This window comes from Doryrhamphus excisus, linkage group LG9, assembly GCF_037039965.1.
Source record: "Doryrhamphus excisus strain RoL-2023G ecotype Guam linkage group LG9, RoL_Dexc_Guam_v1.1, whole genome shotgun sequence".
Lineage (NCBI taxonomy): Eukaryota > Metazoa > Chordata > Actinopteri > Syngnathiformes > Syngnathidae > Doryrhamphus > Doryrhamphus excisus.
Window position 1 is genome coordinate 20,459,277 of NC_136365.1, and position 15,711 is coordinate 20,474,987.

At 43.1% G+C, this 15,711-nt stretch overlaps 1 protein-coding gene across 4 annotated transcripts in view; it reads right to left on the reverse strand.

Moving 5' to 3' along the window:
- The window catches only part of znf827 (zinc finger protein 827), an 82,033-nt gene that overhangs the window by 50,942 nt on the left and 15,380 nt on the right, over positions 1–15,711 (reverse strand). For all 4 annotated transcript variants that reach the window (XR_013628152.1, XM_058066773.2, XM_058066947.2 and 1 more), the window contains exon 2: positions 2,201–3,442. Coding sequence is in view for 3 of the 4 variants with exons in the window: in XM_058066773.2 (XP_057922756.2) it covers positions 2,201–3,442 (1,242 nt within the window). In the remaining variant the exon portion in view is untranslated. The remainder of the gene's footprint in view (positions 1–2,200; positions 3,443–15,711) is intronic.

Consider the following 15,711-nt stretch of genomic DNA (forward strand, 5'->3'; position numbering starts at 1 on the left):
GATTTGGTTGGGGTTGTGACACAATCCTTCAAAAGTGCCCATCCATCTCTTTGAAAACATTCCGTTCTCCCTAAAGGCTACTTAGTTAGAGCCTGCACTTTGAAGCTCGCTCTCTCCCTCCCCTTGTAGGACAGAGGAGATCTGTGTAAGCGCCCTTGTTTGGGCTACATGTCCACATCACAGAGCGCACTTCCAGAATAAACTACATGCGAGTACGGGAGCGAGGAAAGAACTGAACGAGCACACATCTGTATCCAGTCAGTGGAAAAAAGGATGACGTGTTTTGGCCTGAGGTCTGCCCCGCTGATCAGCCTGCTGAGGAGTCTAGTTAGTGGAGGTTGAAGCCGGGAGGAGAATCTATGGACGTTAGGGCTCCCCCGCTGTGTGGAGTGCACACCCTCAGACCTTTTTTTTTTTTTTTTTTTTTTTTTTGCAGCATCCCGCGCCGCAAACGAGCTGGTCTGGGAAGGCAGCGAGGGCTCAGTCGGGACCCCCCGTTGAGCCCTTAGAATGGTTTCTGAGGCTTTCTCTTTGCTTAAATTGAGGCTACGCATCTCGGTGCTTCATGACTAGTCGGTGAGGTGAGAGCAAAGCCATTAGAAAGTGATGAAAACATTGGAGATACTTGATTGCTCACTCAATGGCAGGCTGTCATGCTTCCTGTGTAATTATGTTTCTGACTAATACGCCGCACATGCACATGGTGGTGCTGTTATTAAACCGTATATTTTTAACTCCATAAGTTGCACTCACTTGAAATTTTTACCGCTATAACATCAGTCATGGTTTATATTCTGCAGTATTATACATATATTATACATATTATACATGCTTATTAAGTTTGTTTTGGTTGAAATAAGCTATGGAATCAAGTGTTACCAAAATAAGTAGCTCTTGGCTGTTGTCATTTTATGTAAGTAGCTTTAGCATGATAGAAGGTTGCAGAGCGCTCGGCTACTTTGTCATAATATTTAACTTGGTTTTTATTCACAATTTATACAAAATGTTTAGACCTATCTGTTTAATATAATATATAACATTTTATTAAATATATTATTTTATATATTTTATTTATTTATATTTTATAATATATTAAATATATAATAGAACGCTCGGCTACTTTGTCAGAATATTTTACTTAGTTTTTATTCACAATTTATACAAAATGTTTAGATCTATCTGTTTAATATAATATATTACATTTTATTAAATATATTATTTTATATATTTATATATTTTATTTTTATTTTATAATATATTAAATATATAAATATGAATATATTAAATTATTAAATAATATATTGAATCTGCTAATATAATATATAATATTATATATATAATATTTTATATATGTACTCTGCTTATATAGTAATAATATATATAATATGATAATTTTAATATTAATAATTTAAATAATACAATTATTTAAATCATTTGTACAAATTACTGTTTACGCTGTACATTGTTCATATTTGATGTCATCTATTTATTCTCCACATTATTATTTATTATTACACGGGAGCCAGGCAACAACATTTTGTTGGCAATTTCACTGCATGTACTCTGCTTATATAATATATATATATATATATATTAATATATACATGTGTGGGGTTTTTTCCGGGTACTCCGGTTTTTCCTCCCAGATTCCAAAAACATGCTAGGTTAATTAGCGACTCCAAATTGTCCATAGGTATGAATGTGAGTGTGAATGGTTGTTTGTCTATATGTGCCCTGTGATTGGCTGGCGACCAGTCCAGGGGTGTACCCCGCCTTTTGCCTGAAGACAGGTGGGATAGGCTCCAGCATATCAGCATAGCAAAAACATGCTAGGTTAATTGACAACTAAAATTGTCCATAGGTATGAATGTGAGTGTGAATGGTTGTTTGTCTATATGTGCCCTGTGATTGGCTGGCCACCAGTCCAGGGTGTACCCCGCCTCTTGCCCGAAGACAGCTGGGATAGACTCCAGCATATTCGCAACCCTAGTGACTATAAGGGGCATAGAAAATGGATGGATTGCCACTCAAACCATGAGGTCATTGTCTTTATGCTATTAAAAATGGCGTTCATAGCGGCTATATTTTAATAATAATTTAAAAATCGATACACTGCAAGAGCGTATTGTTACCTCATCATGGAAAGGTAAAATTTCTGCATCAAAATTTTGTCTTTGTCAAAATGTTACTGTTAAATTACCTGCTTGGCTGCTGGGCTTGCCTCGTCCTTTGGGCGTGGAGGGCAGCAACAAGTCCAGGCCCTGGGTGGGTGTTGACGGCGTGGTGGCCTTCTGGTTCTTGTCCAGCAGGGGCTTTACATCCTCTTGGAGGACCCCTGCGGCGGCCAGCGGAGACCCCTCCTTCTTCTCAGCTAGCATGTTCCCCGCCGCCCTGGCTGCCACCTCTTTGAGCAAGGCAGCAGAGGAGGTCATCGACACGAGCGAGAGAAATGAGCTTGCAGAGTTCTGGTGGTCGGCCGGCGCGGCAGACGTGGTGGACGAGGCGTGGCTCCGCTCGCTGACTTTCTTGGAAAGCGCGGCTAAGGTGGAGCTCGCCGACTGAGGGCTGAACGGGGAGTTGAAGGCATCAAAGCGCACCGCGTCGTCTCCTCGGCCGAGGGCCGGCACTGCGGACGAGGCGGACGTGGAGGATGTCGTGGTGGCGGTGGAGGAGATGCCGTTCTTGTCTTGGAGTACCGCGTTTGCCGCCGCTTTTAACTTCTGGATGGCCGAGTCGGGGGAGAGGCTGGAACCGCACGGCGTGGAGCAGCCTGTTGGCGGCCATTTATCCGCGACACCTGCCCATACGAAGCCGCCGCCGTTGCTCGGGGTAACCGAGTTCAAGTGATCAAGCGGCTCTTGTTTAATGTTGGTGACCGAGGGCGTCAACGAGGCCGGCGAGGCCGAGCCGCTGTTGTTGTTGTTATTGGCCAGTTTCCGAGCAAGCGCACTTAACTGCTGAGCGTGGTGGGACGACGGGGACAGGGGCAAGGGTGACGCTAGACCTACCGGAGGTGAGTCTCCTCCTGCACCGCCCCTGGATGCTCGACTAAGGAGGTCCCCCGTGTCCAGCTTTAGCGACCCGGCCTCCAGGAGGCGCCGCAGGTTGCTGCTGAGCGGTTTCCCCAGAGCGCGAGACGCCGCCTCGCCGTACAGCGACGACACCACAGACGAGACCGTGTCCTGGGGGGAGAAGGCGCCCCCGCCCAGTCCGAGAAGCTCCAAGGAGGCACGGTGGACGGGCGTGGGGCAGCCCGCCGAACTCTCGCCTCCGCAGTCGTCATGGTTGACGCCATCGGGGGACGACCCTCTCTGCAGGAAGAGCTCGTCCTGGGTGTCGCCGTAGGATGAAGACTCAGAGCGCGTGTCGGAAGCATTCCCATACCAGCCTTCCTCCTCCACAGCGCTGCCGTCAGGCCCTCCTTCGTCATTGCTGTCCAAATCTAGACGTAAGAGAGAGAGATCCATATTCACGTAAACGTAAACAAAATACATCCATCCATCCATTTTCCTCCGCTTATCCGGGTCCGGATCATGGGGGCAACAGTCTTAGTCAGGAAGCCCAGACTTCTTAGTAGGGAAGCCCAGACTTCCCGGTCCCCAGTCACCTCCCCCAGCTCCACTGGGAAGACACCAAGGCGTTTCTAGGCCAGCTGTGAGACATAATCCCTCTAGCGTGCATAATTAGGGAGAGAAAAACATACATAAGTCGCACTGGAGTATAAGTCGCACAAGGCCAAAAATGCATAATTAGGTAGTAAAAAACATACATAAGTCGCACTAGAGTATAAGTTGCACAAGGCCAAAAATGCGTAGTTAGGGAAAGAAAAACATACATAAGTCGCACTGGAGTATAAGTCGCACAAGGCCAAAAATGCATAATTAGGTAGTAAAAAACATACATAAGTCGCACTGGAGTATAAGTCGCACAAGGCCAAAAATGCATAATTGGGTAGAAAAAAACATACATAAGTCGCACTGGAGTATAAGTCGCACAAGGCCAAAAATGCATAATTAGGTAGTAAAAAACATACATAAGTCGCACTGGAGTATAAGTCGCACAATGCCAAAAATGCATAATTAGGGAGAAAAAACATACATAAGTTGCACTGGAGTATAAGTCGCACAAGGCCAAAAATGCATAATTAGGTAGTAAAAAACATACATAAGTCGCACAAGGCCAAAAATGCGTAATTAGAGAGAGAAAAACATACATAAGTCGCACAAGGCCAAAAATGCATAATTAGGTAGTAAAAAACATACATAAGTCGCGCTGGAGTATAAGTCGCACAAGGCCAAAAATGCATAATTAGGTAGGAAAAAAACATACATAAGTCGCACTGGAGTATAAGTCATACCAGTCGCAATGTCCACAGGGTTCTGTACAAAAGTCACAGGCCGAATCTCCTGTTACAGCTCGGATTTGTAGCAATATTGCGGGATCTCTGTGTGAAAGAAGCTATTTACAAAGACCATTTGATGCTCAAAATGAACACCATTAACATTTTTGTCCATTGTGAACAGTCACAATTACCACAATAAATCAAAATAGAAGTACTCCAGAAAGCACTAAAAGCACTTACAAAGCAAATTGGTATTACTTCTATATAGTAGCTGCTCTCTCAGAGAAGATGTTGGGAGTAATTTTGATTTCTCAGTGCCCCCCCCATCCTTTTTTTTTTTTAATAACCATATTTTCCCACCCTTGGTCTATGGGAGTCGAGTAAAAGCGTTGCCATGACAACGCGTCCTTCTGGGAGGCTAGACAGCAAAGATTAGGGTAATGGAGGTTATGGAACCTGATTAATATTCATGAGCCGGCAGATACCAACGGGGGAGCCAATAAGGATCGGGTTAAGGTCAGCAAGGGTCATTAATATACACTTCATGTATCAATATTCATAAGCAAAATATTACAGCTTGCCAGACAAGGGCGAACAAAGAAAAGTGAATATTCCTGATACATATTAACAAACCGCCACATGAGGAAGTCAAGACGGTGGCGCCTGGGCGGAACCTAATGTCAAAACCGACTTTTCCTCCACTCTAGGTGACTCTTTTAAAGATCTTACTAAAAGACAAAAACAACGGATGCTAGAATCCCTCTGCATTTTTACCTTTGCAGCGCTAACAGCGGCCTGGTGGCTTTGCTTTGTGTTTACAATCAGAGGCAAAACAGTTGCCAGGAAACCGAGGCCGGCAGCCGGTCGGGATCATTAGAGTTGACTCACATCTGGCCCGCGACGGCTGACCGTGATCATGAAAAAAGGTGACCACAATCACAAACCCGCCACGACCGCTAACCCCCACCTTCCCCCTGCAATGTGATATGAAACGGGTTCCAAAAGAACCGGACCACAATTCAACATCCCATGCAGACTTCGGTGTTGCACTTCTTTATATACTGGCTGTAAACAATCTTTTTGATGAAAGAAATACTGTTATGTATCTTACACAAGCATCATATATTAATATTAATGTCTGCCTCATGTCCAAGCACTTTAATACAATTTGTATTCCCCTCCATGACCACTGGAAAGACCCCAAATGTGGTACAAGGAATCATCATGTAGAGGGCCCTATGATTTGCGCAATAACGGAATTTGCGATCGGAATTGGCCAATACAAATATGTGACCAAAAAAATTAAAAACAATTAAAATAAAATAAAAAAATGTAATAAAAATAAAATAAAAAAATTTCAATTAATAAAATAAAATTTAAAAACATAAATTAAAAATAAAAAATATATATTAGGAAAACATGATGTGCTATATATATCACTATATACACTTACTCAGGTACCCATTATGTCATTGGATGCTCATATCACCTCGTAATTCGGTACGTGAAAAAAACTAAACAAAATTTAAAAATGCAATAAATTTTAAAAAACAAAAAATTTTAATAAAAATTAATAAAATAAATTAATAAATAAAATAAATTTTCTAAATACAAGGATGAAGAGTCTTGAACCAGTCATGATGTGCTATATATATCACTATATTGACACTTACTATGGTACCCATTATGTCATTGGATGCTCATATCACCTCCTACTTTGGTACGTGACAAAAAAAAATTTAATTAATAAATTACAAAATAAAAACTTAAATTCTATTAAGAAAGCAGGAAGTGAACAAATGTTACAGATGTGACAAAAAATAAATAAAAAATAAAAATTTAAATTCTATTAAGAAAGCAGGAAGTGAACAAATGTAACAGATGTGACAAAAAATAAATAACAATAAAAAACAGCGGCACGGCATGGAAATTCACTTATCCTGGTTGGATCTGGGACCAATTACCCGTGCTAAACGAGGGGTTACTGTACATGGTATACCAAGGCCATTTTGCAACCCGAGCAGGGTTGGCTTGAACCAAAGAAAGACCAGTAAGTGAAAGAGCCAATGTGAGTCATGCAGGGCAGGGGCTTGACCCATTTCCATGTGACATGCGAAAAAAAAAAAGTGAGAGCCACTAATGGCTCTAATGTGGTTAGTGTCAATTCACTAGCTTGCTGACCCAAGGTCTGCTGCTTTGAGGGTGAACCTCCGTCTTGAACCTCGGGGCTAGACGCAAGTTCAATACTGTGCCTTTTCTGCTTTAGCAACAACAATGCTACGTGGGGCTTTGTCTCATCACAGGTGAGCCACCATGTGGGTCCAATGACATTTCACGGGGTCAAGTAAAGGCTCCAGGTGGGGCATGGAGTTGTGGACACATCACTGACATCCGATCTCACTCGGGTCCAAATGAGATCTGTCAAGACAGCAACGTCATGCTTCAAACATACGGCTGTTTTGGGGGCCATATTTTCTAAATGTTAAGGAACATTCACTTCTATTCTTTTGTATTCAGTAATAATGTATACCATATTTTATGCACTATAAGTCGCTCCGGAGTATAAGTCGCACAAGGCCAAAAATGCACAATTAGGTAGAAAAAAACATACATAAGTCGCACTGGAGTATAAGTCGCACAAGGTCAAAATTGCACAATTAGGTGGAAAAAAACATACATAAGTCACACAAGGCCGAAAATGCATAATTGGGTAGAAAAAAACATACATAAGTCGCACTGGAGTATAAGTCGCGCTAGGCCAAAAATGCATAATTGGGTAGAAAAAAACATACATAAGTCACACAAGGCCAAAAATGTATAATTGGGTAGAAAAAAACATACATAAGTCGCACTGGAGTATAAGTCGCAAAAGGCCAAAAATGCATAATTAGGTAGAACAATAAAAGAATATATAAAAAATGTATACAAAAATATATATACAAAATTTATACAAAAAATATAACTTATATCTGTCCAAACAACTGTAACTTTAGTTGTACCAGACATTAAAATGAACAAGAAACAGAATAAACACAGTGATGTAATATTTATTTGCATGGCTGTATAGTCATAAATAAAATCATAAGATAGAATCAACATGTTTACGCCCATCAAAGATCCTGCATATGACTCAGAAAAAGAGCTAACCAAAGATCCTCAATATGGACTGACCACAAAATGCTAATTAAAGATCCACTATATGAAGGACAGCCTGCTAAAAAAGCATGGCTAAGATCCTGTATATAAGTAGTACTCAATGTGCATTTAGCCCCTTAAAGAGATGGTTTGTTTATTGTAACTGAAGCAGACAGAATATGAAAAAAAATCCAGAAAACGGATATTCCACAGGGGGTATTTACTGACAAAAGGAAAGCGAAGAGGTCCTATATATATATATATAACAAGAGAGCTCTGGTGTTTTTAGGAATCTGCTGCAACGACGTTAGGCCGGTCTGATGTCATTTATGGGCTGGATTTGGCCCCCGGGTCGCCCGTTGACCAGACCTGGCAGAGGATGCGATTCCATGCAGAGCACACATACAACTGCTTAGCCTCCGGTACAGTGGCTAGAGCTCGGCAACAGTAACTGCAAGCCCGCCCCCTCCCTTACTCCAGTGATGGAGCCGGGGCGCTACGGGCCGAGGCGGCGAGCGTCTGCTACTGAAAGGGGAAGCATTTAGCAGCGTAATGCATGTTGAGACAAACAGCTGCAGGGCGCGCAACAGTCTGGACGCGTTATCACTCACACACGCAAGTGATTCAGTGGTGCGGTGGCCAGGAATGTTCTCTGTGGGTCACACGGACGTAGAACTCCGGCACATTATAGACAAAGAGGGAGCCGTATGGAGTCAGAGTGCAAAGCCAGGCCGCACAAATAGCGGGCCAATAAAGGTAGACCGTACAGTCCACTGTGGTGCCAGAGCGATGTTGGCTGTATTAACCTTTCACAAGTAAAGCGGCAGGGAGTCAAACCCTGTAAATACAGTAAAAACACTTGGATGTTACATCGCCGCGCCGCATTATCAACAGTACCCACGTATACAAGGACCCAAATATTCCAATTCCATTCAGGTTATTTGCTCAAACGGAAAGAATCTAACCTTTGGATACACCTCATTCCCAAAGAAAAGTGCCAATGAATATATAATATATAATCGGATTCCCAGGGGTGGAATATTCCTTTCCCCAATCCGATTGAGGTATCTTGTACCCGCTCATACTCCGGTTTCCTCCCACATTCCAAAAACATGCTAGGTTAATTAGCGACTCCAAATTGTCCATAGGTATGAATGTGAGTGTGAATGGTTGTTTGTCTATATGTGCCCTGTGATTGGCTGGCAACCAGTCCAGGGTGTACGCCGCCTCTCGCCCCAAGACAGCTGGGATAGGCTCCAGCACTCTCCGCGGCCCTCGTGAGGATAAGCGGTAGAAAATGAATGAATGAATAAATATTGTGTTAGCAATACCACGAGTGGTTAGCACGCAGGCCACGCAGCGAAAAGACCCGAGTTCGATTTCACCCTTGACCATCTCTGTGTGGAGTTTGCATGTTCTCCCCGGGCATGCGTGGGTTTTCTCCGGGTACTCTGGTTTGCTCTCACATTCCAAAAAACATGCTAGGTTAATTAGCGACTCCAAATTGTCCATAGGTATGAATGTGAGTGTGAATGGTTGTTTGTCTATATGTGCCCTGTGGTTGGCTGGCCCGAAGACAGCTGGGATAGGCTCCAGCACCCCCCACGACCCTTATGAAGAAAAGCAGTAGAAAATGAATGAATGAATTATTTCTTATGGGAGAATTTGGTCTGTTTTAGTTAGAGTCATATATTCTGAAACCAATTAATGGTGCTAACCAAGGTTCCGCTGTGCTATTTTTGTAAATGTGCTGAATTAAGCTTATTTACTATACATTGAAATAATGAAAACAGTAATGGACAGCATTATAGTCCTGTGAGTCCTATAGTACTTGTACTTGAAACTAGGTTGCAACACACGTCGCCATGTCTTGTGACTGTCATTACCGAAGAAAGGAAGAGGTCATGTCAGTAAAATAGGAGGGGAAAAACACGGACTAGGTAGGTCGTCGGAAGGGGAGGGGGGGACGGGGGGGTCAGCAGCCACATGACTTGTGCAAGGCTTCTGCGTAACGTATTCCTGCTTTCTCCTCTCCCTCCCATACAGTAGATACACAAAGCCATTCTGTCACTTAGCCAGGCATGAAAATTGGCCTCGCTGACCTCGGGCCTGAACAGTGGAGAGAGGCTATGAGACGGGAAGGCAAAAGGGACAGATAGAAGGATGGGGAAGGGAGGGCTTGGAAAAGAAGAAGAGGCCATTAGCCGATTAAGGGCGTACGGGGACGGGGGGGGGTGCATCAATACCGTAGCCATGTCAAAAAGGAGAGTCGGTGAACTAATACCGCAACAAGGGAGCGGCTACGGCTACGACAGCGAAGCTAAACCACATGGTCAAATGTACGCCACGGTGAAGTTTCTCGTGGGTGGGTTAAGAAGGTTAGGGCGGGGAGAGGGGGGGGGGGGTGACAACACAGGAAGGAAGGCAGCGAGTATGGATGTCGTGAAGGAGGAGCGGAGGCAGTAATTAAGTGTCCGGCCGGGCCCTGGCAGGGGTTGCCACGGCTGCAGGCTATGCTAATGAGCACACCCCGGCGGTCAGGGCTGCCTTATTAGCGCTAGCCGGGCAATATGGTGGGAGAGACGCACGAACTGACGGGCCCCGAGTCTTGGCAAATGACTAACGGTCCTCCCGAGGAGGAAGGTAATTCCATTAATTGGGACAAGCCGGATCAGGATGGCTTCCCTTTTTGCTTCGTCAAGAATCCTTCACTCGAACTCCCTCGCACTCTTCTTAATGTCACCATCACCTGTCACCAGGAACCGCGAGGACTCGCGCCGCGTTCGAGACTGCTGAGAAATTGCCCACTTACGGCTTATGAGGTTCCGCCATAAACGTTCCAATTAGAAGTTAACAAAAAAGATGGCTGATGACTGCAATAAGTTACTACTGTATTTGTTTGTAAATTGATCATTTGACGATGTGTCGAGAGGCGGGTACAAACCTGGACTGGTGGCCAGCCAATCACAGGGCATATTTACTGTAGTCAAACAACCACTCACACTCACATTCATACCTATGGACAATGTAGAGTAACCTAGCATGTTTTTGGAATGTGGGAGGAAACCGGAGTACTCAGGGGAACCCACGCATGCACGGGGAGAACATGCAAACTCCACACAGAGATAGCCGAGGGTGGGATTGAACCCTGGTCTCCTAGCTGTGAGGTCTGCGCACTAACCACTCGACCATAAACATTCCAAAAAACATGCTAGGTTAATTAGCGACTCCAAATTGTCCATAGGTATGAATGTGAGTGTGAATGGTTGTTTGTCTATATGTGCCCTGTGATTGGCTGGCTACCAGTCCAGGGTGTACCCCGCCTCTCGCCCGAAAACAGCTGGGATAGGCTCCAGCACCCCCGTAACCCTTGTGAGGATAAGCGGTAGAAAATGAATTAATGAATGAATGGTGTTTTGTTGTTTTGCAAATTTGGAGTGGTCAGACCGGAGCAGAAGGGGATAGAAAAGAAGAAAAAAGAAAACAGACAAGGGAGTGCATTTTTAGACAAAATGTCTAAACAACGATGCCACAACGATGCTACTCCGGTTTCCTCCCACATTCCAAAAACATGCTAGGTTAATTAGCGACTCCAAATTGTCCATAGGTATGAATGTGAGTGTGAATGGTTGTTTGTCTCTATGTGCCCTGTGATTGACTGGCCACCAGTCCGAGGTGTACCCTGCCTCTCGCCAGCTGGGATAGGCTCCAGCAACCTCTGCGACCCTCGTGAGGAAAAAGCTGTAGAGAATGAATGAATGAATGAAGTATGGGGAAAACAAATAATGGATTAGCGTCCCAGAATGTTTTCCAATGTTGTGCAGTCTTCCCTCGTTAATCCTATGTAATTGGTTCCAGACCAGACCTTGATGAATGAATTTCCGCAAATTAAGATTCAATATTAATAAACAGAATATTTTCATCATTAAAGCATAAAAAAACAGGTTGACTTTCTAAATGTTTTTTAATGTTATTAGAGCCCTGTAGGCATGAAATGATGAGATGAACTTCTATTATTATTAGTTTTAACCACAGTAGGTCAGTAGGTAGACACTTTATTCATCTCAGACTCCACTTTGACATCCTGGTTGAACGTCGGAAAAGGTCAATTTTACCCCAAACACGAGCACTAGATGGTACAAAGGTGGACAATCTGCTATGAGCTGATGATTGTCCTGTGCAATGTTATGATGGTATTTTTTTTTTACACCAGTAATCCTTCAATTGAACGGCCATTAGCTAAACCTTGGCGATGTCATGTGACACTGACCATCAACAACATCGTTGTCAAGTGCTGCTATCATCGGTCAGCAACATTGAATTGTTGGACAACCGTTCTACTCTTCCATTAGCAGACCTAAAAAGTGCATCTTTTAGCTGCCATCTGAGGTGAGATGATGCCTTCAATGATGAGGATCAGCTAGCAGGGCTGTATATATATGTATATATATGTTTACATATATATATATAAATGGTCATTGACTTGTATTGAAATGTAGTGCAAATTACCATCTGTGTATTTTTGGCCTTGGCCTCGGTGGTTTGTGGCTTTCTTCGGGCGGCGCGCCAGAGGTGAAACAGGAAGGAGAAGTGTTCTTGGAGGAGAATGAGACGACTGAAAAGCTCCCTGGACCCTCTGAAATTCCTCATTGCAGATGAAGTGCACTTTACCCCCATGGTTTATTTTTCTCCTCCATTTTTGGCATCTCACATTACAGGAGTAAAAAAGAAAACACACACACACACACACACACACACACACACACATGCATGCACAGTCTGGGTTGTATAGCCTTAGATGTGTCGTCGAGTCAATGGGACTAAGCTGCTGAAGGGGGGGGGGGGCGAAGTCGTAGGTCACGTCTTTCGACACAAGATGACAAAAACAGATAATGGCTTAATATTCCGAACTTTACTGAACATTCCCTGGATAAGTCACAACTAGTCGTACATCTGATCTCGGTATTAGAGAAACCACAAAAATATACACACAGGCATGTATTAGTACTGAGTAGGGATGTCACGTGACACACAAGCTGGGGTCCGCAAGAACGAGACAAGGCGAGATCACTGCAAGGACATAAAGGTGGCCGCCGTTCCTAGCATATCGCAAGTTAACGATAGCCTCTTATTTATTTCTTCTAAACTCGTGACCAGACTACTACTACTACTGATTTGTATTCCATCATTTTTACTAATAATAGGAAATAGTCAAACATGAAGCATTCATTCATTTTCTACTGATTTTTATACCATTTTCTACCCTTGACTGGTGGCCAGCCAATCACAGGGCACATATAGACAAACAACCATTCACACTCACATTCATACCTATGGACAATTTGGAGCCGCTAATTAACCTAGCATGTTTTTTGGAATGTGGGAGGAAACCGGAGTAGCATCGTTGTGGCATCGTTGTTTAGACATTTTGTCTAAAAATGCACTCCCTTGTCTGTTTTCGTTTTTCTTCTTTTCTATCCCCTCCTGCTCTGGTCTGACCACTCCAAATTTGCAAAACATCGTTCATTCGTTCATTTTCTACCGCTTATCCTCATGAGGGTCGCGGGGGTGCTGGAGCCTATCACAGCTGTCTTCGGGCGAGAAGCGGGGTACACCCTGGACTGGTGGCCAGCCAATCACAGGGCACATATAGACAAACAACCATTCACACTCACATTCATACCTATGGACAATTTGGAGTCGCTAATTAACCTAGCATGTTTTTGGAATGTGGGAGGAAACCGGAGTACCCGGAGAAAACCCACGCATGCACGGGGAGAACATGCAAACTCCACACAGAGATGGCCGAGGGTGGAATTGAACCCGGGTCTCCTAGCTGTGAGGTCTGCGCGCTAACCACTCGTCCACCGTGCAGCCTTAAATAAAGTAATCAATGAAAATAATAATTATATAATTAAATAAATAGTGAATACATTTTATTTTTATGTATTTATTGTTATTAAATATTCATTCATTCATTTTCTACCGCTTATCCTGAGTATAAAATAAAATAAAATAATAAATTATAAAAATAAAAAATATTAGGAAAGCAGGAAGTGAACAAATGTAACAGTTACTGATTGTAAAAGTGCCAGATGGAGGGGTAGGATTTAATAAGCTTTGCTTCTTCCTACTCCTTTTGGACATGTGGAACTGTGAACTGATTATGGGATGCACTCAATTGTAATCTGATGCATGTTCAAATGAAATAAAACCATTACTATTACCATTAAATACTAAAGACGATGTCGAGAAAAAAATGTATTCACATAAGACACGCAGGTGTCAAAGTGGCAATCTCAGGAAGACAGGCTGCAATTCTTTTGGATGAATAAAAAAAAGAAGTGTGAAAAGAACAGGCCATCACCCTGCTGTGTAGTTTTCTGGCATGCCAAAGCGTCTCACAGAGGTGATTGTGTGTCTGTGGAAGAGAAGCGAGAGAGAGAGAGAGAGAGAAAGAGAGAGAGTAGGAGGGTGGAAGGTGGGAGTGTGTGAGGCGTCCATGTATTGTTTGGAAATTGCCATACTGGCGAAAAGGGACAGTCGGCTCTTATAGCTGCCAGTCCACCCGGGGGGGGATACGAAGCGTATTCCGCAGGGAGATGGTGGCATAGTGAGGTCATTCTTTATGTCTTCCTTTATGTTTCAGGGAACACTGTGTTCCCCGTAGTTGTGGCATCGTTGGGATGGATTCATCATCTATCGTATTTCATATCGGGAAAAACCTGGATCAGGCGTGCGTTTCTCCCGTGTAGCGCGTAGGCGAGTTAGCTGCGTCAGATACGCAAATAGAGGAACATCGCTTTAATATCCAGTGTTGCTGTCGACTTGCAAAAGACCGCAGTGTCTCACGCTGTTGGGTTCTGTTGCAGCCAATGAAAGGGTGCTAAATAGTGTGACAAACTATGTACAAATGTGACACTCTCAAACCACAACCAGTGGCGATTTAGTCAATTCTGTTACATCATAGCCCTTATTACAGCATATATGCTAATGGTAATGGTTTTATTTCATTTGAACATGCATCAGATTACAATTGAGTGCATCCCATAATCAGTTCACAGTTCCACATGTCCAAAAGGAGTTGGAAGAAGCAAAGCTTATTAAATCCTACCCCTCCATATGGTACTTTTACAATCACTAACTGTTACATTTGCTCACTTCCTGCTTTCCTATTTTTTTTATTTATTTTATTATTATTTTTATAATTTATTATTTTATTTTATACTCAGGATAAGCGGTAGAAAATGAATGAATGAATATTTAATAACAATAAATACATAAAAATAAAATGTATTCACTATTTATTTAATTATGTGATGATCATTTTCATTGATTACTTTATTTAAGGCTGCAAGGCGGTCTAGTGGTTAGCGCGCAGACCTCACAGCTAGGAGACCAGGGTTCAATTCCACCCTCTGCCATCTCTGTGTGGAGTTTGCATGTTCTCCCCAGGTTTTCTCACGGGTACTCCGGTTTCCTCCCACATTCCAAAAACATGCTAGGTTAATTAGCGACCCCAAATTGTCCATAGGTATGAATGTGAGTGTGAATGGTTGTTTGTCTATATGTGCACTGTGATTGGCTGGTCACCAGTCCAGGGTGTACCCCGCCTCAGCTGGGATAGGCTCCAGCACCCCGCGACCCTCGTGAGGAAAAAGCAGTAGAAAATAAATGAATGAATAAAGTATGGGGAAAACAAATAATGGATTAGCGTCCCAGAAATTAATGTGAGTGTGAATGGTTGTTTGTCTATATGTGCCCTGTGATTGGCTGGCCACCAGTCCAGGGTGTACCCCGCTGGGATAGGCTCCAGCACCCCCCGTGACCCTCGTGAGGAAAAATGGTAGAAAATGAATAAATGATATAGCCTACTTGCGGCTTTAATTAAAGCATTTACAGTATCTAAACAACACAAACGTATACATAAAGACATTATGTTTTGCCTCGTGTATACAGAGATTCTATTGACATTTTTTTTTTTTTTTACAAATACTCAAGAGACAGGTTTCACCTTCTTAAGGTTGTAGTAATCGTACCCCCCCACACAAGTGCTCTTTCCCCAGTATTCGAAAAGAAGTGAAAAAATGGGTGTTTATTCAGCGGTGTTGTTGCTTTGACATCTCTTTGGCCAGTGTCTCCTTGGACTTTCGCTCAGGACAAGAACACTAATCAGGATTTGTCCCGGTCTCTACCCCAAGGAAAGGCTAGGTATCACTTTCAGACTTGACAAA